We start from the raw sequence: 27,919 nt of genomic DNA, 5'->3' as shown, positions 1-27,919 counted from the left end.
TTATCGCGCCTGTTACCCGACAAGGTTTTTTCAGATCCGTAATATAAGATAGACAATTAAAAACGTACGCCTACTTATGTATATTTGGCAATTACATTTGTAGGTGCCCTTTGGGATTGTTGATTTATTTATTGTCATGAAACAGTCACCTGGGTAGTATGATTCAGCTTTTAAACATTGGAGAGCGAGGAAATGGAAATAAATTACCTGAAAGAATGATTCAATTTAAAGTTAAACAAATTACATTGTGAAACGATTAAGCATTGTTCCGAATACAACTAGTTTGCAGTCCAACAGCATTAAAGGAGCACAGTTCCTCATTTAGCAGACAGCGGGTCCTCCACAAAGACAACGGTCAAACAACGACGCCTTAGAATGGACAGTAACCACATCAGCATTGCACACCTTTAGATCCTCAGTCTGTGGTGGATGTGTTGATGCTGCCACCTACAGGAGAGGAAGAATAATGCCGCAAGTTTGTGTCAAAATTGTATAATGTGTATTTCCCTGCATGCAGACAGCTGCAATTACATCTTATCCAGTATTGAACATTTTTATGTAAAAGATAAAACAGCTTTCGCTCACGGTACATTTACAGATTTAATTAGCTTTTTGTGAAAAGCTAAAGAACTGTTTAATGAACTTTGAACTACACTGTCACTATCACAGTGGTCCTGAGGTATGAAAAATGATATATAATTCGACCACTTTGATTCATTTTTTCTTTCTGGTTACAAACTTGACTGATTCCACCTTTGCCAATATTTTTGGGTTAAAACAGGTATGACAGAATAAGCATACGACTTACGAAAATTAGGCTGCGACTGGTGCTGTTCAAAAGAATATGTCAATAAGTAACAGTTTAATACATTGAACTGAATCGAATAAAATCTGATATGCAGCAAAATGAACACATACAGAAAGTCAACAACGGGATTGTAGGGTCGTAAAAATACCCATACATATTTTTTTTTATCATAAATCAACATCAGTGAAAACACAGCTCTACTATTTGAGTGCCACCCCCCCTAAAATGATGCTCAGCCCTCCGGTCTTCCTGCGGTTCTTCTCCACTGAGGAAGAGGCCATGAAGCTTGGTTCAAGGAGTGTCTTAACCAATCAGCATGTGGAATAAATCCATGGCGCTGTCCCTCATTGACTCTGGTTCTGCTCCACGTGTCTTTTTCTTAGTTTTAATTTCAATGTCAGTGCAGAGTTACAGCAAGCTAAAGCATCCTGATGGCGGGTTGGAGTGATGGCGCCGGTTCTGTCTGCTTAGCGTTCACCTCTTACATGAAGTCGTCTGAATCGTTACCGTCCTGCAAACAGAGGGAAGAGAGGCCAATGTGGTGGGACAAAATTTGGCTGGTATCAAATACTTCCTCTGCTTGATGAAGCGGAGTGAAGTGTCTGAAATAATCTCACAACTCTTTCAATTAAAGCTCGTCCCTGACCTCGACCTATTGTTACTGTTCTGCCTCATTTGGACTGTTACTAAGTAAGTAGTTATTTGTGAGTATCCCTGATATTCCAAATCATTTCACACATCATGTAGCAGAAGCCCTGACCTTTCCTTTCGGTCTTTTTCTAGATAAAAAATAGTTTCATAGATTTGTCCTCACCTCATTGGTCGTCATATTTTCACTCTTCATCAGTGAAGAGTAGCTCCTGGAGAGAGAAACACATAAATAAGAATTTAACAAATTGCATGAGTTGACCATTACTGTAAATACTTCACTACTCTACAATACAAAGGGAGTTTGTCTTTTATTAAATATAACTTTAATAGAGCAAATGTCATAGGAAAAAGAACATGGAAATTACTTGAGTTCCTCCATCTCTTTTTTCCTCTTCTGTTCCTCCTTCTCTTGCTTCTTCAGGTCTAGAAGCTGAGCTTTCTTCTCGTTCCTCTCCTCTTGGTCCCTCGACTCTTTCTCGGCTGCCAGGTCAGGGAAGCGTTCATCTTTGGTTTTCTCCAGGCGGTTTACGATCTCATTGACCTTCTTCTCCACTGCCACAATCTTCACCTGGGAAACAGAGTGACACACTGCCAAGTCAGTGGTGATGACACACACATGATGTAGAATACACAAAGAAAAAACACATGTCATGCAGCTTTATCAGCATCTTCTATCACAGGGAACAGCTCTACTGACCTCTTTCTGTCGAAAGAAGCCGATCTGTCCAACGTCCATGTCTCCCGTTTTTTTCAGGTTGGCCCAAGGTGTGTAAACCACTTTGATGTTGTTCATCTTACAGCCTGACAGCACACAACACAGTATAATTTAACACGCACAGAAATCAAAAAACAAAACAGGCTTTGACAGACAGATTTTTTTTTAATTGTAGTTGTCAACGTACAGATTTAAGGAAGAACAGTTTTGTTTAATACAATATATTAAAGGTTCTCTTTCTGAAACCCATTGGTAGGTGATACCCGATTAGGGCTCCAACAACAAATTCGATTCTTAAAAGCATTGGCAATGGATTTTATTATTGATTTGTTGTGTAATCATTATTAAAAGAGGAAATCAAAATCACTGCTTTTGTGACGTCCCTGCAGATGAAAGTACGATGTTCCACATTTCACTGCTTCAATTGATTAAATGTCTGATTATGAACAATGGATATATACCGATTCTCCCATACACATTCACACACATAATAAAATTAAAATAATAATACGTTCAATTAATTCGACATAAATGATTCAAATTCACATAACATCTCCCTATTCATCTTCCCCGTTCATGATCATTTCCTGCTCGTCAGCGGAGAAAAAAAGACGCTCTTCCTTTAAGTTTGTTTGCCGTTATACTGTTAAAAATTCTTTTTCCGGTGATCGACTCTTCCACCTTCTAATGTAGGATGTCTGGATAATGGGACATTTGATCGACTTAGTTGAACCACGTACGAGGAACAGGGCCCTGATCTTAAAAAACCTTGTATTTACCAACTGTAAAGACTTCATTTATGACAAATAACCAATTGGTTTTCCTCTGTGTTGATGGATTGTGGTGAAAGTTCTGACGTTAAAACAAATCCTGTTACATTTTCTGATTTGTATTTTTCTTATAACTGTTTATGTTCAAGGAGCAACCTGTACTTTCAGAAGTATTTTTGCAATGTGAATAGAATAAAGGGTTGGAAATTAAAGCTTTTTAATGCAGTCTTTTTATCCGATTCATCAAAGAAATAATCGTCCGTTTAATCGATTATCAAAATAATCGTTAGTTGCAGTCCTATACCTGATGCCAATCATTAATTATTATCATCACAAGACACAACATTAGCAGGAGGCAGATATTTACCTTGGATGCTGTTGTTTTTCACCAGCTGTGCACAATCTACCAGCACCTCGGGGGGAATATCATCTATGGTCCGACCCTAGAAAACACGCAGAGCAATCAGCCTTTGTGCGCTAACTGCATTCATTTTCTTTACTCAACATTCAGGTTCAGCGTTGACTCTTTACCTTTGGCAGTCTCAGATAAACGTGAGCTGAAGACAGTTTGTCCACATGAAACCTGGATGAGGAGATTCACTTGTTTTATTAATATTGATATTAATCATAATTTTACTTACAAACTATTTAATGCAATAAACCATCTGTTGAGCAATGGCACTTCAGTCTCACCAGATGTCTTCAGGCCATCCGTACTTTATCAGATCCTCATCTGCAAAAATAATCTCACATTACCGGTGATGTGGCTCTATTTATAGCGCATTCCACATATAATTTTTAATAATAATCAGAAAGCACAGACAAAGCATCAAGTGTGTAAAAAGATGGTGCGACGTTAAGTGTGTATGTGCGTTCTTAGTTAACGTTAATGACAAACTTACTTTCATATTTGTCTTTTCCCATGTAGATTGTGTGGTGGGGGTTCACCACTGAGTGGAAACAACACACCGTTTGACGTTAGTTACTGGATGAAGCAGCAATACAAACTGGCACGAAATACATACAAATATAGAGCCAGATTAAATGGGAAATACTAAAAAGTATTGGTTTAGCAGGCTAGAAGCTAGCTTATGCTGCTGCTAACTATGCGGTATCTTAACGTTACTCACCGGCACTCGTGAAGTAAAAGACCATTTTAGGTGAATTAAAGTCGCCACTAAAATATAAATATTAAGTGTATATAGTTTGAGAGCTAATGCGGCAAATTATAAACACAAGAAACAAATGTTTGGCTGCGTTCCGCTTATTCGTTGGTGTTGTCACTTTTCACGTGAATAAGTTGACCTGGGAAGTTGTTAGCTACTGTGCTAAGCGACGGCCGTTAGCCGTCACCAGCTAGGAAGTACTCACGTTTTACAAAACAAAAGCTTGATATTCCAAACATCTTTTCCCTTAACGTTTATTTGAAAGGGAATTGCTCGAAACAATTCTTTCACAAATGAAGTGTTGTAACTAAACTATGTATATGAATACCATTCACTGCACATGCATTACTGTTACATGCGTGATAGTCATTTAATGAACGAGTATCTTTTATTTTTATGTAAAGAACCAGAAGTCTATTTGTTCTTTTATTTCCGCAACTTGACTAAGAAAGTATTTGACGTATTTCCGTTTCCTCTCTGTTTTTTTAATAGACTGGCGCGCGCTGTTCAAAACAGTGAAAGAAACGCGGGCAGAAAGCACAGCGACACACGTTATTGCGACATTTATTGTTTTTTTCTAGCACGACAGAAACGTGTTTGGTAAGATATCTTTATGATGATAATGTTTCATGGTTGGGTTTTTTGTCTGATGCCTTTGATTGCTTCCCTCTGAAAGTAACGTTACGTAAAGTGAACCGTATGCTAACAACTGTTTTAAGATAGCCACCTGTATTCGTAATGTTAAACCAGGAGTAATGCTATCTGTTGACTTTAAAACGGATGGAAACGCGGGAACAAACATGTGATTGATATCGACACGTTTTCTAACGTTAGTTTAAATTGAGGCACTCATCTTTTGTTTAAGCTCATTATCCCGCCAAGTATCTAACTCGTTGCCACTTTAGCTGTTAAATAAGCGCCTTATTTACTGGCGTAGCGCTAACTTTCATGTCGCCACAAGCTAACTTCCCGCACGACCAGATTGAAAAAAATTGAGACGTGTTAATGTTTTTTGTGCGTGTTTGCGTGTCCGTGTAGGGAGGAAGATGATACCCACTGCTACCAGGAAGAGGAAGCTCTCCCCGCTGGATTCTGACAGGTGAGTTGAGAACACACTGGATTCACTATATACTCATAAAATGTAATCGTACTGATACTTTCATATGTAACAACAATATGGGCCAGGTCCCATTTGAATAATACCTTTATTTTGATCCAATGGTTCTCAATTTATTTAATGTGTTCGATTAATGTGTTTCTACAGCTGTGTGGCCTCTTTAAAAAAAAAAAGAGAGACCACTTTGTTACACGGACCCAAACTGATGTAATATCACTATATAGGATTCTCCAACTATTCTCAACCCAATAACCAGTTTACAGTTGTAGTTGTAGTTATGCTAAATATGATGTATTATATATCCTCCTGCACAATGCCTTTTCTATCAGGTTATTTTCCTACATTAATATTTGTATTAAAGCATTTTTGTGTTTTCTATCAATGCATTCGGATCTCCATATAGATGTATGCATGCTGTGTTTTTTTTGGTTTCAAAATTTTACGAATATTTCATTTTTCAGTCTTTTTAAGAGAAATAATCTAAAGTGTTGAATCTGTGGATCTTTGTCATTTCTAATTTTAACTGATTTTTGCTTATTGTAACTCCAGCCACCCAGCCAAGAACAGGGTGAGGGAGAAGTTGTCCCCCTTGAAGAGGACCTCCCCCAGGAGGCGCCCACAGTCTCCGACTAAGAAAAAACCAGTTGGGCAGCCAAACAAGAGGAACTCTACCTCGCCGCAGAAATACCCCCGAAAAGCAGCCGGTGAGGTGGACTAGTGAGAGGGATGGTTTATGCATTTTGGGTCAGCAGATGTGCCTCTTTAAGTCTAAAGTCATTTGCTGCAAAATTGCTCTTCCTCGTCCACCTTTTCCACACACGTTTCTCTCAAACACCTTTAATCTTTCCCTGTTGTTTCACTGTTTTTACTAGGCTCTCCAGCCAAATTACCTCAGAAGTCTCCCTTCAAACCTTCAATGGTTACAACTTCCTTCTATGGCCTGAAGAAACCAGTCTATCTCACTCCACTCGAGAGGAAGGCACTCAAGGACTCGTTGCCTCCTCCTCCACCTCCTCCTCCTGTTGTTCTGCCTTCACCTCCTTCCCAGAAGAAAAAGACTCATAAGAAGAGTGTTAAAGGAGGCAGCAAGCGGAGAAAGGTGTCTGCAGTATCTAGTAATGTGTGGAAGACTGCTCTCACAAGCAATGCGACCCCAAAGACGATCAAACTGTCCAAACCCAACAGCAGGTTTGTTACCACATGAGTCACAGTCCCCTTGTAGCTGCCTTGTTAGTGCTACTGCATTCTTTTAACACATTTTTATAGTTTATTGCACCTTGTAGATGTTTACTATTTCCAGCGTAGGTATTATTTTTTGTTTTTGCAATTATCGCGTCATCTATTTCAACAGTGTTGCCGCTACGCCAGCGTCCAGTACAATCGCTGCTTCGGCCATCGGCAGTAAACCAGCAGAGTCCAGGAAAGCAGCCATCCATACCGTCGGCAGCCTGAAGCCCAAACCCAAGATCTTTGTAGGAGCTGCTTTCTTCAGTACTGGCAAGAAACTAACATCTATGTACAAGAAATCTGCACCGAAATCTTCAACCAGCAAAGCTTCAGTCCCGAAAAGCAAACCTGTCCAACTGCAGACACAAAGTGAGAATTTGAGGCCCGCGGCTCCACCGACGACCCAACAGCCGAAACCCTCTAATGAGGTGAGGAGAGTCACACCATGAGGGCTGAGCTCAATGCTTCACTCCAGCATGTGAGGCAAAAAAAAAGGTCAAATTGATATTCTGCTTTTAGACGGATGTTCCGCCGGTCGAGACAGAAGAGAACTTGCAAAGTACCAAGCGGAGAGAAAAGTTTGATCTGTTGGACTGGATGGATCCAATTGACGAACTGCCTGTAACTCCACAAACATTCAGGTGCTGCCCCCCAAATTTAACAACAACAACAACAACAACAACAATAATAATACTTTTGTTTTTCATAGCGCTTTTCTGGGTACCCAGAGACTCTTTACAATGTTACAAAGTACATGCAAATGGTGTCTAATCTTAAATTTAATTGTGCAACTGTACAAGGAAAATAATGGTTTCCCATCACCAATAACCGTCATCTTTCCCCTGCAGTTCTCTGAAAAGGTTGCCAGAGAAATATGGAATTACCAAGGAACTGACGATTGTGTTGGCAAGGACGCCAACAGCAAGTCCCTCATCCACTGTGTCCCTCAGTACCGAGGTACAGCGGCCGTATGCACACGTGTTCATAGACGGTCGTAGAACATTTCCTTTTTTTTAATTGTTACCTGAAATCTTTCTCCAGGCAGCGGTAGACTGAACTTTGCATGATTGGACCCTAGCTTAATAGTTATTATTATCCGATAATGCACAACGTGCATATGACACCATGACAAATCTTAAACCTTTTAAAAAGCATTCTGACATGTATATTGTAACATATTAATAGGAATATATAATAAGATCTGGTACATCTCTTACTGTAAGAGATCTACCAGATCTTCTGGCACCGTATGGTAATGCGGGTTTCTGAGCTCACCGCATATTTTACTTTGATTGCACTGAAAACACTTTGCGTGTGGATCACATCTGAGTTTTTGCTGCATTCATAATATTGAACTCTACTTCCAGTGTGGCGGCTCTGGAATGGCGTTTGATCCGAGTAAGCAAAATCCCAACGTTTTGGCTGCCAGCCCACCCAAAGGTACATACACCCCCCCATGTTGTTGTAAGCGTGACCTGAGAAGCTTTAGACCGTCCACTCACTTTGTTTTCATGTTTCAAATGAGCATTTCAGTTCCAAACATCACTTTTCTTTCCCCTTTTATTTGTTATTTCCTCCACAGAGACGGGAGGGATGTATCCCATCTTCGGCTCTGCCTCAAAGAGGTGAGGTGGTCTGTTTAGTCGTCAGTCGTCAACACGCCACAGAGAGAGATTTATTGTACAAAACAAACGAGTTTTGAGGTTCTGGCAAAATACCTTTTTACTTTCTTCAAGAAAGGCAAAAACCGGGAGCTGGGAGGCAAGCGCAAGGAGACATTACAAAATTGGGCATTTTGCCCGGGTCCCTGATAAGTAAAAATACTGTAAATGGACTTTAAATAGACACTGATCTTAGGTTTCCTTCTGTCACTTTGATGGACTTAACTGGCTTTTTCGAAAGCCATGTTTTTGTGTGACACGCGTGCGTTCTCTTATCTGCTGTCTTGCAGGTTAAGAAATGCAGCGCTGCGTCCGCCGGCGTCCTGCAGCAGCCCCCCCGGCCCGATAACGCCCCTACAGACAACGTCTTCACTCAAAGAACGACCCGTCCGCAGGAGGAAAGAGAAAGCGGATGATGACCAGCTTATTATCGTACGTTCGTCTTTTATATTCTTATTTGCGCGTGTGCACATTTCTCTTCTGTTACTGGACCTTTTGTCTTGCTGTGTGTGTGTTGACTGCTTCTTTTTCGGTGTCGTCCCGATCAGGATGCAGGACAAAAGCAGTTTGGCGCGACGACCTGCAGCTCATGTGGGATGGTTTACAGCGCGGACAACCCAGAAGACCATTTCCAGCACACGCAGTTCCACCAGCGCTTCCTCGACTCCATCAAATTTGTGGTAAAGCGTCTTTCCTTCAACTTCCTTTGAACGGAACTATCTAGTGAGACAAGGCCATGTTGAAGTCGATAGGGGATCAATTTATGAAATCCGACAAAGCACATTATACTGATATTCGATATCAATCTTTTATAAAAAAAATTAATCTGTTGTGTATGTATTTCTTTGTTGTATTACAACACCTTGTGTTGCCTTAAACAAACACTAGTATTAAACACTAGTATAGATTTATTGGGAGTGAAAAGGTCAATTGTTTCTGTCTTGCCTGTTTAGAATGTAACCAATTCTTTACATGCCAATAAGTTTTTGTTAGTGCTGGGCAACAGTCAAAATTTGTAGTAGCAAATTTCAATGATTAATTCAAAAGTAGTACTTTTATTCATGCAAACGCTTAAAGTGCTTTTTAGCAGCACTATAACCCAGCTGCCCCATGTCCCATGTCAGTGTCCCTGAGCAAGACACCTAACCCCGTAATTGCTCCCCGGGAAAAAATGTAAAAAGCCATGGGTCAAAAATGTAAGTCGCTTTGGATAAAGCGTCAGCTAAATGACCTGTAATGTAAAAGCTTTATTTAATAGTTTATAAAGAGTTACAAGTAAGTGCAGTTTGTTTTCATGTGTTGATAAAATGGTCACAAATAACTCCGTCGGAAGAGCTTTAAACAAAATTGTCCACTTACGGTATCTTTCCTTGTTGCAACCTAAATGATAAAGTGACTTTGTATTGTTCAGCTCGTGTTACAGGGTTTGTTGGGTTTGTTTAGAGCTATTTGCTCGTAGCTGCAGTATCTTCCCTCTGGTGTGTTTCCAGGGCTGGAAGAAGGAGCGGGTGGTGGCCGAGTTCTGGGATGGAAAAATCCTCCTCGTCATGCCAGACGATCCCAAATACGCCATTAAAAAGGTGTGTAAAGCTTTGCACTTTAGCCGGTTTCACACAGTGGGAATTTTTTTTTTTTAAACTCGTGCCTCCTTCCTCACAACGTGTACTTGTCTCCAGGCTGAGGACGTGCGCCGCGTAGCGGATAGCGAGTTGGGTTTCCAGCAGGTGACCCTGAGCAGACCCACGCAGGCCAAAACGTACCTGTTCATCAACACGGAGCGCATGGTGGTGGGCTGCCTGGTCGCTGAATCTATCCGCCAGGTATGGCTGTGGGAGTTTCCACATCCAGTCCCGTTCAATGTCACATTGGTCCCCAACATTTTCTTTGTCCACCAGAGTCCCAAAAAAAGTGATCGTTATTCACATGGATGACAAACCACTATGTTTATTTGAGTATTTTACCCCTGCCACTACCAATTTGTTTCTGTGAACAGGCCGAAAGACAAACACAACTACTCATGTAAAGGCTGTTTTTTTGCCCTTCCTTGCATTACTGTTGCAAAGAAAAAGCAGGGAGTGTTAAATCATTTGCTTATAAACTAGTGATGGGAAGTTCGAATCTTTTTACCAACTCGGTTCTTTGAATCTCGTTCAGTAAAATGAACGAATCTTTCTTCGAGTCATTTGTTGACGGGGGGTGTAAGATATTACCGACCGTTCAGTAAAATGAACAAATCTTTTTTTTTGAGAGGACTCGTTACTCTCGAGTCCTTGTAAGGATTCGAAGGAATCCTTACAAGGACTCAAAAAGAAGGATCAAAATGAATGAATCGTTCACGAACGACGCATCACTATTATAAACTAATAACACATCAATTAAATACCTTTTGAATCAACTAACGTAAGAGTTTTTTGATATTTCAACCTTTTTTTGTAGTCCCCTTTTCAATCCTATTTATAGTGCAGACGGAAACAAACTCTCTGAATCGTCCACTTGGTGCTGCTTGTCTCGTCCCCCACAGGCTCACCGGGTCCTCGAGCAGCCAAACCAACCAAAGGACATGACAAAGGACGACTTCATGGAGCGACACCGCGCCTGGTGCTGCGACACCACGCCGGAACAAGCTCTGTGTGGGATCAGTCGCATCTGGGTCTTCAGCCTGGCCAGGCGGCAGGGCGTCGCCACGCGCATGCTGGACACCGTCAGGTACGACGTCCCGCTCAAGAAAGAACTTTCTTGTTCGTTGCTCGTTTCTCAGTCGAGTTCTTTAGTTTATACATCAATAATCTCCCTTAAGTTGAAGCTGTCAAACCAACACATACAAGAAACAACCTCCTGATAGGAGGGGAAAGGGTTACTTAAACCTTGTGGTGTGATAGTGGATCAAAATGCCTCCTCCCCTACAGGACTTTGTATAGTTGCTCAGTAACTTCTATTCGATACGATACTCACAACATTCCATTTTGCCAATCAGCCTTTTCTGTAAAAGCCACCAATCAGTGGAACTGCCTGACGTGGTGAAGACGTGGAAAATGCGTCCGGCTTAAAAACACTGTCAGATGCTTTACTGAGGAATTACAAACACCTGGAAAAAAGACTTGAACGGATCTAAAATCTTGTAGATTCAGCGCCAATAAAATGTTTCCCATTAACAATACATTTTTTTTTTAGGAGCACCTTCATGTACGGCAGCCATCTCACCAAAGAGGAAATCGCTTTCTCTGACCCGACGCCTGATGGCAAATTGTTTGCCACAAAGTACACCAACACACCGACCTTCCTCGTTTACAACTTTGTGGCATGAAGCGACGCTGCTGTTACTGTTTTAACGGACTTGTTCAATTGTTTTTCAGCTGCAAGACTGTTCAGTTTTTTTTTTAAATGTTGATTCTTCTATCATAGTATTGGTGTCCAAGCTTCTGTCAGAGTTCTACTACGTTCTGTGTTCACGAGACACCTGTTTTCCCACTATGTAGTTGACTGGTTTATTTGCACTGTTCTCTTCTCAGGTGTTTATGTTCAGCTTGATGAACTTGAAGCTGCAGTGTGTGAAAATATGTCCCCGTTTTTTAAAGATGCCACAAACGTCCTTTTTGCTACACATGCATTCAAATGTTCATTGTGGTTTGATTCTAGACAGGAAAATCATAAATCTTATGAAAGAGGGATGCCGTTCTACTTTGTAAATACACTTAATAAACAGCTCGTTTCATGAATCAAAAGATGTTTCTTGAAAATATTTCAGACGCCACGCCAACAGTTTCTGCAAAATGGAAATCAAAGTAGTTCAACATTGTGGTAGCTTTGCTTGTGTCCCCTTCTTGCCAAGAGTTACGACCTCATCTGTAACTATGAAAATGGGGTGAGCAGAACAGCTGGCTGACACGGGTCGCAGCCCAGCTCGCTGCTTTCCATCTTGCAGTCACATCTCTGGCCAACAAATGAGATCCAGTTTGTCTTGATTTTCTTATTTATGATCAATTGGTACACATGAAGGATTTCCATTCAACTGCCTGTAAACCACAGCTGCAGCACAATCTACAATTCTACCATCGACACGTGCAACTAGGGTGCGAAATGTAGAGCTTTTATTAAGAAATGTCGACGCTTACAGAAGTGCAGAAACATACATAAAAGACACCTAAACAGGAAAGAAAGTAAAAGCATACATAACAAAAGACAAGTAATGTGCTATTCAGAGTCAGATTTACAGTAAAGATGGACGTGACCTTCAGCCTACGTGCCAAAGGCACAAACTAGTGATTTATGACTACGGCTTAAGTTCATGCTCGTCTAACATCAGTCGATAACTATCACCTCATTGGGCGTTTTTTCCAGCAGGGAATTTGTCTCTAAAGCCTGAACAATCTGTGCGGCTGAGGGTCTCGTCTCGGGGTCCTCGTTGGTGCAGAGGTAGAACAGCTCCACCGTCCTGCGGTACGAGCTGCCCAGAGCCTCGAAGTCCAGCGCCGGTCTCGTGCCCAGCTTCTCGTAGTACGCGTCCTCGTCAAAACTGTCCTCCATCGAGTCCTCTGCAGGAGAGCACAAGCTGGATTATTGATCTATTCTTCTCGGCGTGGTTTGATTTTAAAGGGTATTACTCGGCTAGAAAAGTAAATATTAAATTTGCTAATAGGGCTGCAGCAAGACATTAATGATAACCAGCATTTATTTATATTGATCGACTTTTTCTACATACCACTGAACATCTTTCATAACTTTATGGACATGCTATATGATTGTCGGAGGACTTTTACCAACAATATCATTACTTTTATATACATGATATACTAGGATTCTTACTCTGATATGCCTAACTAAGCATCTTCAATGACTGACATGCCATGTTATGCGTTTATTACTTTACATGCTGAACTATGATTCAACTATTCTATGATGTTTTATGACTTTTCGTTATTCTAACCAATGAATTCCTCATGAAGCTCCTGGCTGATGTCCAACTGAAAGAACATGACATGGCTGAAGACTTCAGGCCAACAAAGTAACCTTATTTTACATAAATAATCTTACAAAATGGCATGAATAGTATAGTATATAATATTGCCAAAATGCCAAAAATGTGAATTTAAATAGTCAAACTGTCACAAGACAATTTTCCATACAAATGTTATATATTAAATAAGTACAGTATTACGGAGTTATCACTTTAAAAGTCATTGTACTGCATTTCATATTTTAAAGGTCATGGCATGTCACACAAAAGAGTTTCATTTAAAAAAATAAATCACAATATAAGATGACATTAGCCTTGGCATAAAGAGTTGACCGTCAGCAGAAGCCAGGGCTTCATATATGCACAAAGCGTCTCACCTTCAGTCTCCTCCTCCTCCTCATCATCATCATCATCCATCAACATCTCCAGATGAGGCATGGCCAGTGTCATCATCTCCCACAGAGTCAGACCGTACGCAAAAATGTCCGCCTTGTCAGTGATTTCTCCTCCCTCATCCAGAGCTTCCTTCGGTTTCCATGGCTCCGTGCCGATGTACTCCGCCTTTGCGTCCGACACTGAGGGCAGAAGGAAGACACTGGATGAACTAGACGGACACTCGCATAGCGGGGGTGAAACATCTCGCGGTTATCCGCCTCGTGATGTTCTTTCTGGACCTTCAACAGAGTTTCTTGATAATTTGACTAGTAGTATTTCCGTAATTCTTCTAACAAACAGAAGTCAAAAACAAATGAACTAAAGACTGGACAACAATCTCATTACAAAACAATACATTAAATCTGTCCGTTTTCAAAAAAAGCAAAGACCCAGATGTTTGGGATTAGTTCCACAAAGACAAAGTCAGTTTGATTTAATTCTATTTTATTTGGATAGGCCAATTTGAATAAATCTCAAATTTGCCTCAGAGGGAGTTACAATAACCATAAGAGTTGCACAACCAGCTGCTGGTTCTTTCTAGTTCCATTAAAATGACAAATCAGAGCTCTCACAAAGGGCGGTGCTGATTTCTACATTAAAGCCACTCAGTTGATTTGTATTCTGGATGCACACAGTCATTACCTCTCATGTTCTCGTCCAGCTGCAGAGACACACCAACGTCGCAGATCTTGACGGTCTCAAAGTCGCCCATGATGACAACGTTACAAGACTTTATGTCGCCGTGCAGCAGCTTCTTTTCATTGTGGAGATACTGGGGAGAGGAAAACACTTCTGTATTCAATTTATTTAGTACAGTTGCAAAATACAATCTACAAATACATTATATTGGTCCCATGGTGAAAGTAATCCAGCAGTAAGTAGTACAAAGTTAGCTTCTCAAACGCATCAACAATAGTACAATATAAAGTGGCTTTGGAGAGAGGTCTGAAGAGACTGACTGGAAGGAACTACATTTTCTCACTGGATTTAACTTGCTGGGCCTCCGGCTTCAGTTCCCTGTTTTCATGTTAAGTGGTGGCAGTTAGGATCAAATGTGTGGTTCACCTGAAGGCCACGGGCAACGTGCAGCGCTACTTTTTCAATGTTGGCCGCTGGGAAAGCTTTCAGGCCGTCCTTTTTCCTCTTCTCAATCAGGTCATTGAGTGACTGCTCTCCTCCGTACTCCATCGCTAGACACTTGGATCCATCTTTGGCCGTGGCGAAGGCACGAAACCCTTTTTGTTGGAACAAGGGATCAAAATGAACAAACCAGAAGCTAACACATTATGGAAGACCAAAATAAAGATATAAACTGAGCTATTAATGGGTGGGAAACAAGCGATGAACAAGTCTTATTAAGTATAAGCATTGATCCACTTGTAACACAGTGAGTAGTGTACTGCTGACACGTCTTACCAACAATGTTTGGATGATTGATTCCTTTCAGGACCTCTGCCTCCTCATTCAGCCGTTTCTGGTAAATCGCCACCTGTTTGTTTGCACACTTGGTGTTGATCTTCTTGACAGCCCAGGGAGACGCATTCAACTTTCCCACTCTAGGATTAATTGGATCAACAATGCATACATATCATTTACACACAGAGGTGAAGATGACCCCATGCAGCAACAATTAAACAGGTATTATCAATTAATACTGAAGATGCATTTGCAAATGAATTAATTTCCTTTTGATGCAAGAATCTTTGCATAGGTGGCTCTTAAATGACCTCGCTGATTAAAAACACACTGCTCATCCTTTGTCACCATTTACTAAACACGTCCCCTGCTATCCAGCATACGTCCACAATGCTCCACAAGCTGCCTTGTGCCTTGAGTGGTACAAGAATGTACTGTCACACCTGTTCATGAGGTAAACGTTGACTCCGGTCCCACAGCCCAGCTTCTTCATGAAGGGGGAGGCCGGGATGGTGACCGGGGTCCCGTTGCTTCCGAAGCTCTTCACTCGGCTGTTTTTAGGGGTCTTGAAAACGCTCTCATTGATGCCCGTGGAGGAGGAGGCCATTCTGTCCGGGGGAAAAGTGACGTCACAGTTCACAGGGGAAGAGGCCGATCGACCCAATCATACGTCAGTCATTACATGACGTAATTCCGACCAATCGACTGGATTAACGTTGGTCAGCACGCCTGAGACAATTCACGATAACATACTTTCTATGAAATACATATTTTATAGAAGGGGATGTTTTGATGTATTGATACAAGCCGAATTCAAATCTGAACGGTCATGTAAAAACTTTAAAAACGAGCAAAAATGTAATATTTTGAATGCTGGCTAATGGCTTCCCGCAAGGACGGCGTGCAGTGAAATAACCAAACGTGGAATGCATCAAAAGTTCAGGTAATTGTCTCCGTATTTCATAGCTGCAAGTAGCAGTTAAATAAAATAAAAACCGATATCAAATGTTAACGGTTAGATGACGTATGTGTCAACAACACAACATCATTTAGTCAACAGTTAATTAACCAACAGGTCGTTTAACGTAGATCTAAAAGTTTTGACACGATACGCATGATGCAACGGTTAGCTTCACGTTGTTTTCATAATGTTTAGAGTCCGATAACTCGATCGTTTATTTCACAGATCTAACGTTACCTGCTTCGTCTTTCAATGTCACTTACAGACTGTTGATTTCTGAAATGGGACCGCGCAGAATATTCAAAATGTTGCTTCCGCCTCAGCGGGCTGCGGGGACGGAAGCCGCAGAGGAACAAACCGAACGAATGTTGTTTGGTGCTGCGGAGCGTTGAAAGGAGTTTAGTAACAGTATTTGGTTGAAATGCTACGCAGAGTATAAGTGGTGACTGGCAATATATATATATATATATATATATATATATATATATATATATATATATATATATATATATTACTTTCGTTACATTACTTTCGGTGTATTGTAATATGATTTATGTCAGGACAGGGCTGGCGCTGTCACTTGTATTATTTAAAACAACAAGAACAAGAACAAAAACATCTTTTGTGTGTATTCCCCTTTTTAGAAACTGGAGAGACTCTCAGTCATTGAATAAAGTTTCTGATTTTCCTCTTCGGTAAGGAGCTGGTACTTGGCAAAATCACTTGTATCAGTATATGTGCTGATTGGTGAGATGGCCCTGAGACTAAATAACATTTGTCCTAGCCATAGTGCTCATTATACCACTAGTTATCTGTTTTGTGTTGTAAGAGATTGTTCTGTTATTTTTCAAATGTCACGTGTTCACGCATGGACTTCTCATCAATGCGCGTACAACGTCAACCAGATGCAGTACCGTTTTCAGCCACAACGACGTGCCAATGGGCTGGTGGCGCTCTTTCAAGATAGATAGATCGATATGTTTATGTTGATATTTGTTTGTGTTGCAATACATTTTGAATATCGAACTTCGAATTAGTATTGCGTGTTTATTACATCTATGGTTTTGCATTGAATCATTCTAGGATATTTACCTCTCCAGAAACCCATTCAATACTTATCAGGAATCAGGAAACATTTAATGCCATAATATGTCAGACATACAAGGAATTTGACTTAGCTGTTGGTGCGTAACAGTAGACAGTACGACAATGACGACAAGCCAACAGTGCACGAGGAATAAAATAAAATATAATGCTATGGGTTAGTAATATAAGTCTATGGACTAGTTTAAAATAAAAGAATACAAGTTCAAGTTAAAAAAGTGACAAGTGAAAGTAACGTGTGCAGTATGGAGGAAAGTGACCGGTGGGGGACCGGGCTCTGTTGATGAGCCCGACTGCCGACGGGAAGAAAGTGTTTGTGTGGCGGGAGGTCTTACTTCTGATGGACCTCAGCCCCCTGCCAGATGGAAGGGGCACAAACAGCTTGATTTCTCGATTTCAATTCTCCCAACTTGACACCTGACAGACGCAACCTTAGACACCTGTCCAGACGTCAACTCCATTTGTACTCAATCAATTCACTCCCAAAGCCTGATTGAAAGGATAATTGAAAGTTACTGGGGGAATCCACAGGGAAGATAATTGATTGGAGTCTCCAAGGCGTTTAATCCCTTTCATTCTTCAAAACTCTTTTTGATCAAAGATCCAAGTTCGATCAACACGTACGGCCGGACGCTGCCACATTGCATTGTGGGTAATCACAGACACCACTGTGTAAGAGACGACGATCACTGTGTAAAAGACGATGATCATGACTCACGCGTGTCACCATCGAGCGTGACACATGTGAGTCATGATTAGGCGACGATGATGACTGCAACGCTCGATGCGTAACACGTGAGAGCCCTGAAAGTGTGTTAATGGCATTGTGGGTCATCACCTGTTCACTGCTTATGTGTTTTGTTTTGTACAACTTTTTACCAGCTGATGTCAGTGACGTTATAAAATGCTGTTATATTGTATTAGGAGGTTGCTAGTTAGTTTGTAAGTCTGCAAAAGATACACGGATCAGCTTTTTATAGTTCTCAAACACTATATAACAGCAATGAATTTGTTTGATTTTAATTACTGCATGTTTCTGTTCTCTCTTTAACGTCGGGATTTGTCTGAAAGACATTCACTCACTCAGACAATGAAGTTGACCCCGACCTCGACGCTCATGATCCCGTTATTGTTTCATCTCCTTCACATATGGCAAATGTTGCCAGCTGGATTCTCTGGTTGTATGAAGGAATAACCGTTTCATTATGCGTAAGAGGAGCAGGAATGTGGGCCAATGACAACTGGACGTGGATGGGAACTCTGGTGCATTTTATAGATTAAGAGTGCGTTTCTCTCTGATTATATCACCATCCAGTAAGAAAGAGAGGTTGGTTCTTCAGGTTATGATTAACCTGCTCAAATAAGAACTATAACATACTCAACTACTAAGTAACTACTACATACAACTACTACATTTCTCATTTAAAACGTTGATTCATGCAAATTGAAGAATAATACTTTATTAATTAATAAATTACAGGAGTGTGAACGTGTAACATTTTTAACTGAAGGGAAATCAAGACTTTCCCTGCTTATCCCGTATAACGATTCATATTACAATTAGTATTCATACTTAACTGAAATTATATACAAGCGTATAGGGCACTAGGGAGCCAAACAAGAAGAAATGTTGACACCCAAAGAGTTCATCACAATTCTAAAGCGAATATGTGTGCGTTAATAATAAGTTCATGTGAAAGGGATCAAACAAATGCACAGATAATTATCAGCTCTAAGGAGGGAGGAAGTTTCTTTCAGCTCACGATTTTGGATTTATGCTTTACAACTTTTCTTTTTGTGCTCAATCCTTCAGCTTTCGTCATATGCAGCCACTGCACACAGATGTTTGAACACGATCTACACTCAGTGCTCACCACCGGACAGACGCACATAGTTAAGAACTAGTTGGTGAACATGTAGAAATATTTCCACATCAAAACATTCCATTTATTTGTCACTCTATTTACATATGTGTTGAATTGGTTCCACTTCAAAGCTAGTGGATATGTTTCTTTATCAAGTAAAACTTATATAAACTTTTACCTTCCTGAAGAATAAGTGAAACCATGTTGATCTGAGACCCAACGGCTTTGTAGTCTTTGCTCTGAATGTCGGCCATGTGTGTCGGACTGCAGGTGATTTTTCTTTCAATCATTACTACATCCGCTTCACATGTGGAAACGTTCATACATGTAATTACTGTTCAGAGCTGTCAATCAAGGCTCAAACATGATGGCTATACCCACGTGCTTCACCACTTGGGATCACATGCGTATCTTAAACTCAAAATGGTATTTAGATAATTTACTGAAGAAATGGGAATACTGAGAAACACAGAAAACACTTCACTACTAAGTAGAGGTTCTTTATTCAAACCTCACTTTAGTAAAGTAAATATTATCAGAAAAATGTGCATTGAGTATCAATAGTACATAAAAAGTGCAATAAAAAATAAAAAATCTGAAAAATGGAAATACTATAGTAAAGTACAAGTAATTCCAATTTGTATTTTAGGTATAATACAGTAGTAAATGTACTTAATCCCATTCTATCATTGATAGAATCAATCCCCCCGCCCCCTCTTGTTGACATCTTGAAAGGGCCAAACTCTTTTAATGTGGTCAGGAATAACAACGTTCACCTGTTTAAACATATGGACATTTTATTACTTCAGCAGTGCATATACAGCATTTTAGTGGTACAAACAGACCAAACACAAAGTAAAAAGTGTATTTTCTAAAGTAAACGTGAAACAATGTATTAGGTATTTTTACTGCACATAATCGTGTTTGATTTTGTCATTTGTCTCTGTATGTATGTTGTTAACTCTATAGCCCTCATATGTGCTATGACCAGCACAATGTAATAAAGAAGAGGCACATGTGTGATTAGAGCCATTATGCAAAAGTAAAGCATAGTAAGGTCTTTGTTCAACCTAGTATACATTTAAAAAATACATTTAAGTGATTAAGTGCACTTTGGAATGTATTCTCACTTTCAGAGGGTCATCCAGCTTTTATAAAATCAATGTATCCTGGTTATTTGACCAAAACAAGGCGAAAATATCGATCTGAGTTTAGCAGGGTTAGTAACAAATCAGGAAATCTCATCACAACAAGTGTAGCCTGCTGATTACTTATATGCTACAACTTTGCCAGGAAGGAATAGCAGTCAAATATATTTGGTTGTGGGAAAAGGGGCAATTATAGGAGACATGTTTTTGTCTCTTATAATTGTCTCCACTTTCACATACATTTTCTGGTTTGAATTGAGTCCATATGGTTTTGATATGTGCAGCATTTTCACATGTTTAATTCTTAACCAGCAACGTGCTAGTTTAAATTAGATTTATCTTTAAGAAAACATATGACTTCCTTCAGTTTTTTTCCTGAAAACATGACGTATAATCCACTGTACGATCAATCCTACATGACATGATGCTAGAATACCAATGTTTTTGGATGAATGTCATTTTTTTACTTAGGAGATGGCACCCATCTCCAACCAAATACTGTATATATCTGTTATTAAACTGACTTTTAGTGCGCAACCCAGCCATAATATTTATACATATGCTGATGTTGGTAGCCTTGCTTACCATTCAAAATGATGAATCTAGTGCATGTAGATGAAATTCCTGACAAAAATATTTTTTAATCATATTTTGTCAATACAGTTTGCCAGCTGTAAATACATGTCATGGATGTTTAATCTGCTGACAGATGCCTTCCACATGACCACGAGGAGACCAACCACTACTTTTCTAATGAAAAAATCACATAGAGGTTAAAAAAGTCGAAATATCATTTAATGGCCTTTGCTTGTTCCACTTTGCACCTTCCACCTTCAGTAAAACATAGATGAGATATATCAAAAAAGATGATCTTGCTTCTATAAAAATACTTCATTGCCCAACATTAATCAATAGCAAAGGCCTGCTGGTATCAATACTGTGGAAAATAAAACATCATCAAACCTGCGTAAATACCTATTTTCAATTAATGATCTTGTTTTTCCTCCTGTGGTTAAAAGCACTGTTAGCGACATTTTGGTTCTGTCCGAGTATGTGTGTGTGTGTGTGTTTTACAATAGGAGACCTAATCGTACAAACATTAGTTGGTAAGTATTCAACTCAATAACCTTGTAAATGTCTAGTTTTTTCCATTCAACCATTTTCAATACAACTACTGGGCATAAAAGTCTAGCTATTCATTCCAAAAGTGTAATACGGTAAAGTGAAAATGTACTTGACTTGACTTTTTCAAGTAGGATTGTATGATAGGTGCTTTGATGGCACACTCAGTAACTTTACAATTGGCTGGCCACATAGTGCAGTGAGGGATCTGTTATCGATAATTGACTGTATTTTATAAAATACTTGAAGGCCTGGACTACACTAAAATCCTTTACATGGTATCAGAAGAAGTTCTGTAACTATCAGCTGCTGTATTTCACAATTCATATTATGTTTTATTGCTTGCTATGTGGCAGAATTCCTCCCCCCTGATGTCTGAGGGGAATCTGCTGCAGCCTTAACAGACAATTTTGGATTAATGCGAAGGTATTTTTACATTAAAGGATCTGACCTTGTCACCATTATAAGGATATTTACCCAGTATGTACGTTCAGGTGCTTATGATCGATAAATCTGTCAATAATTACTTTGATCGATAGATTAAAAAATACATAATATAAAAAATATGGATATTTTTCTATATATATATATATAGAAAAATATCCATATATATATTTTTGTTCTCTCTCTCTCTCTCTCTCTCTCTCTCTCTCTCTCTCTCTATATATATATATATATATATATATATATATATATATATATATATAGAAAAATATCCATCATGGAAAATATTCACTTTTGAGAAACATGCATGACAATGTTATACACACACATGTAACTACGTACATGTATCTCATCTGCGCTCTAGTCTTCATAATTACTTCATTTGGCGATTGCAGTGACAATAACATTTTTCAAAATCATTGTTAGTTGCATTTCTTCTCCAACCATTTTCATTCAACGGAAATATGGCACACAGTAAATATTGATTTGGTGATTTGCAGGTTAAAATACTTTTGTTGAGGTGAAAATGTATTGGAATAATTGTCTTACTGCTTTATGGCATCATAGAAATATATATTTGTATTTCTGTGCAAGCAAATATTAGCTAACACACACATCTAATAATCACTTCCATTTTTGGTTGGTTGTGGTCTCCAACTTATACTAAAGAGATCTCCTGTAGTTACTGTATATATTCCACTTAATGTTTTAACATACTTTTGTGCCTGATCATTAAGTTTCTCCAGGAAGCATTTAATATCAGAGCTTCTTTCGACTGAACAAAAAATTGCTGCCTAAATGTTGTGGGCGGAGTTAAGACGGACGAACGGTAAACCATGAGCTCTGAAAAGACTTAATGTTGGTAATTATGCTCTGGTTTTAAAAATATCAGAGGAGAGCGAAAAAAATACAGCTTTGTTAGTAATGCACATAGAAACAAAGTACTTTGCCAAAAAAGCCAAGGAAGAAGAAGACTGCTAACTAGCAAACATGGAAGCGAACAATGCTTCGGTGAAATGTGTCCGCGGAAGGAAATTTCCGTGACAATGGTTGGACCTCATGGGTACATGCAATCTGTTTTGGGAATAAATCTCTACAGGCCACCCTAAAAATAGCAAAAAAGGTGCATTTTTTAACCTTTATTTTTGACCTACTAATCAACAAAGGATTGATTCTTAGCTAATGATGGTGTGTAGGAGGTCAAAACGGTGTATGTTCATCATCATTCAAAAGCCATTGCTCGATGATACTGTGAAAAGCAGCTGCCTGTAAATGAAGGAACAGGTTGTCAACTTCTGCAAAAACTTGAAACTTGGCGCTGAGAGGGGGAAGTTGTTGGATCATGTTTTAATTCCCAAACGAGGTCCAAGCAGTAAACCTGCGCCCCATAAGAGCCTCTGAGGGCAGATGCAGCTTTTGCAGGCTGACCTCCGGCCTCCACTGAAGACGTCCTGTCGTACCGTCGACCCCAGTTCAAGTGGTTCCTCAAACATGCTCAAAAGTGTTATCATTTTCCTTGCTCCCAAGATCCAGTCTCGTAGCTAAAACTATCAAATGTTAACTCATGAACTTCTAAGAAAGCTGCAGATTCATGCACAACATGGAAGTTTGTCACTTTTCCCGCAGGTAAAAAAAACATCACACTGCCGATGGTGCGACGCTGTGCGTCTCGTGGCTTCTTGAAAGTTGAAGGCACTGCGTGGGGGGGCGTGCGGCCGTTGCAGCATCGTGGAGGTTTCAGACAACGCACGTCACACCAGCATCCTCCACGTGGCCACAGTTGGTTTTGCCCCAGCCAGAAAACTTACACTGGTGGATGGTGTCTTCGGTCCCAACGCACGCCACGTCATCCATCCAGATCAAAGCACTACCTGCACACAGAGGAGAAAGGGGTTTATTTGTAGTGTACATAATGTATATCTTGTGAAAGCTTGCAGAAGACTGCAGGTGGATGCCGGGGAAGTGACAAGGAGAGCTGGGCTTTTCTGACACACAACCTCAAGATGGAAAGTGCTGCAGAGAATCCATCATGAGTGAATGTAAGATTTGTGGTGGTAAATTGCTTCACACGCTGTTGTCTTTTTAAGCTGAAATAAAGAATATTGTGAAACCGAACTTGTCTTTTAGATCATTTATTCTTGCAAGAAGTTGAACAATTATACAGTCCTAAGGAGTCTGTAGAAGTGTGCGCTAGTTATATAGAGAGTGATCAACGGTGGCTGCTGTATACTGAAATATAAATCCCTCATGCTACAGCTCACAAAGTAAAAGAAACCCTCTGTGTGTATAACAAGAAATACATGTTTTATCCCCAAAGCGTAGAACATGTGCATTTGAGAGCTTGTCATTCGACAGCAGGAACTGTCAGGATATGCGTACAGGTAGTCAGCTGCTGCATGAAACAGTTTGCAACATCTACTTTGAACAGTTCAGCTCAAATTGACTGCCTTTAGGGCTTAGGACGCTTCACTGGACTATATTGAGCATTTTGTCTTGTTTTGGTTCCATTTTTTATTTTCTTCAATCTAAATTCCTGTTTTTATAAGTCACATTTGTTCAAACTCTGCCTTTTGTGAAGTAAAAAGCCCGATAAAAACACTAATCCACAAAACAAACCATCCACAAATCTGCTTGCAGGGTTTTCCTTAAAGGAAGCCCCAGCAACTTTCAACAATTATTATCTTTATTTTGCTACATTTGACATATTTTCTCTTCTTTATTATTGTAGAATTTTGTTTTTTCTTTTATTTACTACAACATTTCATTGTGATAAACAATGACAACATTCTCTGTGAAAGTGACAACGACAAATTAACTTCACCAAAACATCAAATAGGAAAAATAAACGTTTTCTTCATCAATAATCAACAATAATTATAGTCATGTTGCATTTTACAACAATTTTGTGCCAAAGTTGAAGAAATCCGCTAAGGGTCGTCCTGGCCGACACACCCGGAAAGCCACGGGAAATCACATCTGGACATTGACATCACTTCAGCGGCGTCTCTCAATGAAGCAGCTCCAGCAGCCAACAGCAAGTACTCCTCAAAAGATTTATCACAAAATATTGTATCCGGTGACAGAATACACACTTACCCAGCTGGTAAGCCTTGCATTTAGACACATGGTTTCCCCATATAGAACTATAGCTATAAAACTGGTTCCTGTTTGTAAAGCCAGGACTCACTTGGAGCTTCAAAAAAAGTCCCTTTGGTTTCACCAAACACTGAGCTGTGAGGGAATGAGGGTGCTGATGTTGCAGTTTAAGGACACATGGCGAAAGGGGTTTGTGTCCAGTACTTGAGAAGAGAGGCTGACTCATCAGCAATGCCCTGAAAGCAACATCTGGGGGATCTCTGCTGCTACCCTCGATGTCACAACTGCTCATCACTCGGCTGTGGGGATTTAAACAAATTGTGGTGCTCAGAAAAAATGAGATAGAGAAGTGAAACAAACAATATACAAACATGAGGTTGGCCAAGTCCTGGACGAGGAAGATACAATATATAAAAAAATGAATGAATTGTCGCCTTTTAGGTAAGACCCATTTGAAAAATGTAACTGTGACTGAACTGAGTCAGTTTTCTTTAGTCGTTCATACATGTTCATACGTCTGCATCTCAATTCAATTGAGAAAAAACTATTAAAAAATGTAATAAAACTTTAGTTGACAATGAAGGCTCTGAGAAAAATACATGAAGTTATTTTGTCCACAAACAAAGCAAATTTCCGTAGAATTTGATAACAAAGTTGCATTTAAGGACTCGTATCTGCCAATAAATCTAAATAATCTGCAAATCAATCAACCCATATTCTTTCAGCATTCATGCTTTTCTTCACAACTGCAGAGAGCAGAAAAGAAACTGGCTGCAGAGTTGACATCTTGTCTCTATGAGGGTGTGTACAGGATGGAAATGAGGTATGCATGGGAGGGGGGGATACGAGCCCCAGCTGTTCAGCTGCTGTGCCTCCTCGGGGTTTGCTTAAATGGACACGGACCTTTAAACTGTTTGTTCTGGATCTCAACACACTTTCACTTCACTGTCTGCCAGCCGAGGTTCAGACCACTCGCACCAAACTTATGACACTTTTCACAAATAACTGTTAAATCCCCCAGAACATCCCTCTGTGTGGGATTTCATGGGAACACCCAGGCAGGATTTGGGGAAAGTCACTCACTTTTACAACGGTTGGAAGGATTAAAAGGTTGTTTGAATAGTTGCCTTCTAACTGATCATGGACTATTTATTCTGTTTCTCTTCATGGGAGAAAGAAACAAGTATTCTTTGTTTGCCCTTTATTTTTTAATTTTTAAATATTTTTAACTTTGACTTTATTGACTTTTATTTTAAACTAACCCATAGCCTTATTCTACTAACCCATAGCATTCACATTTCATTTTATTTTATTACTCGTGCCCTGCTGTCTTGTGGTCTATTGTCATACTGTCTACTGTCACGCACCAACCGCCAAGTCAAATTCCTTGTATGTCTGACATATTTTGGCAATAAATGTTTCCTGATTCCTGATTGTCTACTTTTTCTGTCTATCCAAAATTTTGCCATCTGGATTTTTGCCATGTGTTTTTATTTTTGCATTATTAAATGTCAAAGGGAAAGAGGTATCGTAAACTGTACAGACCATAAAACCCATTCATGCTAATTTTCCAACTGTGATAGTTTGGATAATAAGATTAAACATCATCAAACTTAAGAAGCAATATAAAAGAAAAACAGGGTTTTGGATACTCAAAACGCTGCTGGGGGAGCCACAGGCCATAACCATATATGTTAAGAACTCTTTAAGACCTATTCGTCCATATGGGAGAATCTGAACGCTAATTCAACAGCAGTTGACAAAACAATCTCACCATTTTGCTTTGCTTTTGATTGACAGAAATTTGGGGTTCATGAGGCCCTGATTGCCTCTACAGTCGCTTTGTGTCAAATACTGCCATGGCGTGTGAAAATAAATATGTCATAAATACGTCATACAACTTAATGTATCCAACAGTTACAGGGCTGATCTGTGTCTGAATGCGGCTAATTCTTAGAAGATTTGTCTCATCTAAAAATATGTATTTGAATGGCAGATAGTTTTGAATTGGATTCAGCCGTGATGTTAGTCACTGCTTCGGAGGTCGTCAAAGTCTGGATCAAAGTCATGTTTCCCCCACAATTTTTCCAGACTCATCGGTAACAACTCTGTCTGGACAGAGACTGAATGATGTAAGGCTGACTGGGTGAATGAAATGAAATGGAAAGGGAGAGCGGGGCGTAGAGGGAGAGAGCGAGAGAGCGAGAGAGATGGATATGACCCTTGAGACTCTTACTTGACGACATTTGGCATGCATGACTTTCCCCATAAAACTTTAATATTAATCCCTGCAGCAATTTAAGCAATTTGTTAAGGCAGATAAAGCCCCTTTACAACTGAAAAAATGCAGTTAGTAAAAATGAAAACTACTACCATCAGTAAACTTCATGGATGTGTGGTGTGGGATAATTTTTAAAGTATCTTGGTTGAGATATTTATTTTTTATTCCACAAAATGACCACATACCCATAAAGGATGATCTTAAAAGGGAAAGTACCGTCAAACTTAATAATCAAATATCATCTATTCTGACTTGTGTTACTGTAGTTAATACTGGTGATGCCTTAATGCAAATCGCAAATCAAGCAAATATTAGGTTTGAATTGGAATATAATAGAGATTATTAAAAGGATTATTTTGTAAGGTGGCTCATATATACATTTGATGGCTACATGTTTTAAACTAAAACAAAAATTCAGCATCCTAAAATCAGCCCTGGAACCCGCAGACCTGAGCCAAATGCCTGTATGGTCGGCTGGAAGGCGAGAGCAGGAAAACACGCCAGGGTTTCGGGACAGAGGATGTCGTATGTGTACAGATTGTAAAGCCCTCTGAGGCAAATTTGTAATTTGCGATTTTGAGCTATACAAAATAAAATGAATTGAATCGAATTGAATTAAAACAACAGCCCGCACATGTTTGAGTGCCGCTCGTCCCTTCTCACCCTGTCCGAAGCGTCCTGTCTTATGGACCTCAGCGACTCCTCCGTATCCCAGCATCCTGCACACCACGGCTCCATCCTTTTTGTCCCAGACGTCGTCACACACAGTACCCCAGCGCCGTTCATGGAACACCTCCACACGGCCTTCATGAGGGCCTGACCCGTTCACCAGCCGCACTAGTGTCTCCTCCACTGCAACACACACAAGCACACATTAACGTAAGGATCAGTGTGCAGACGTAAATACACATAAACTGGCATGTATACAAATGTGTCTTTGTTAGGTATTCCAACATGGCTGAATTTAAAAAACACATG

General features: G+C 39.8%; 4 protein-coding genes across 6 annotated transcripts in view; 1 reads left to right on the top strand and 3 right to left on the bottom strand.

The window, feature by feature from the left end:
* Positions 1 to 109: 109 nt before the first annotated feature.
* On the bottom strand, positions 110 to 4,327 carry ccdc25 (coiled-coil domain containing 25). The gene is made up of 9 exons (XM_040160721.2): positions 4,075 to 4,327; positions 3,847 to 3,894; positions 3,638 to 3,677; positions 3,476 to 3,527; positions 3,312 to 3,387; positions 2,157 to 2,260; positions 1,825 to 2,027; positions 1,623 to 1,668; positions 110 to 1,319 (listed from the first exon to the last, which is right to left on the bottom strand). The coding sequence occupies exons 1-9, from the start codon at positions 4,097 to 4,099 to the stop codon at positions 1,290 to 1,292; spliced, it is 624 nt and encodes a 207-aa protein (XP_040016655.1). The 5' UTR covers positions 4,100 to 4,327; the 3' UTR covers positions 110 to 1,289.
* A 254-nt stretch (positions 4,328 to 4,581) lies between these two features.
* Positions 4,582 to 11,837, top strand: esco2 (establishment of sister chromatid cohesion N-acetyltransferase 2). The gene is made up of 15 exons (XM_040160718.2): positions 4,582 to 4,710; positions 5,149 to 5,209; positions 5,777 to 5,931; positions 6,100 to 6,415; positions 6,579 to 6,882; positions 6,974 to 7,095; positions 7,303 to 7,411; positions 7,822 to 7,894; positions 8,037 to 8,079; positions 8,406 to 8,547; positions 8,664 to 8,795; positions 9,606 to 9,695; positions 9,792 to 9,935; positions 10,637 to 10,821; positions 11,287 to 11,837. Exons 2-15 carry the CDS (start codon positions 5,157 to 5,159, stop codon positions 11,417 to 11,419), a joined length of 2,001 nt encoding a protein of 666 aa, XP_040016652.2. The 5' UTR covers positions 4,582 to 4,710; positions 5,149 to 5,156; the 3' UTR covers positions 11,420 to 11,837.
* A 349-nt stretch (positions 11,838 to 12,186) lies between these two features.
* On the bottom strand, positions 12,187 to 16,235 carry pbk (PDZ binding kinase). Of its 2 annotated transcripts, none has more exons than XM_040160719.2 (7): positions 16,119 to 16,235; positions 15,364 to 15,528; positions 14,921 to 15,060; positions 14,570 to 14,739; positions 14,147 to 14,276; positions 13,447 to 13,644; positions 12,187 to 12,647 (listed from the first exon to the last, which is right to left on the bottom strand). In XM_040160719.2, exons 2-7 carry the CDS (start codon positions 15,525 to 15,527, stop codon positions 12,415 to 12,417), a joined length of 1,035 nt encoding a protein of 344 aa, XP_040016653.2. In that variant the 5' UTR covers position 15,528; positions 16,119 to 16,235; the 3' UTR covers positions 12,187 to 12,414. The 2 variants fall into 2 exon arrangements, with proteins under 2 accessions (XP_040016653.2, XP_040016654.2); XM_040160720.2 differs by having other exon boundaries at positions 16,145 to 16,213.
* A 3,394-nt stretch (positions 16,236 to 19,629) lies between these two features.
* scara5 (scavenger receptor class A, member 5 (putative)) overlaps positions 19,630 to 27,919 on the bottom strand; it is a 48,208-nt gene continuing 39,918 nt past the window's right edge. The window contains exons 11-12 of one of the 2 annotated variants that reach the window (XM_040160926.2): positions 27,605 to 27,793; positions 19,630 to 23,435 (exon numbers count right to left, since the gene is read on the bottom strand). In XM_040160926.2, the coding sequence (XP_040016860.1) occupies positions 23,302 to 23,435; positions 27,605 to 27,793 (323 nt within the window). In that variant the 3' untranslated portion in view covers positions 19,630 to 23,301. The remainder of the gene's footprint in view (positions 23,436 to 27,604; positions 27,794 to 27,919) is intronic. The other variant, XM_040160927.2, reaches the window with a different exon arrangement.

Source organism: Gasterosteus aculeatus, chromosome 18, assembly GCF_964276395.1.
Source record: "Gasterosteus aculeatus chromosome 18, fGasAcu3.hap1.1, whole genome shotgun sequence".
Lineage (NCBI taxonomy): Eukaryota > Metazoa > Chordata > Actinopteri > Perciformes > Gasterosteidae > Gasterosteus > Gasterosteus aculeatus.
This window is presented reverse-complemented; position numbering and strand designations above follow the sequence as displayed.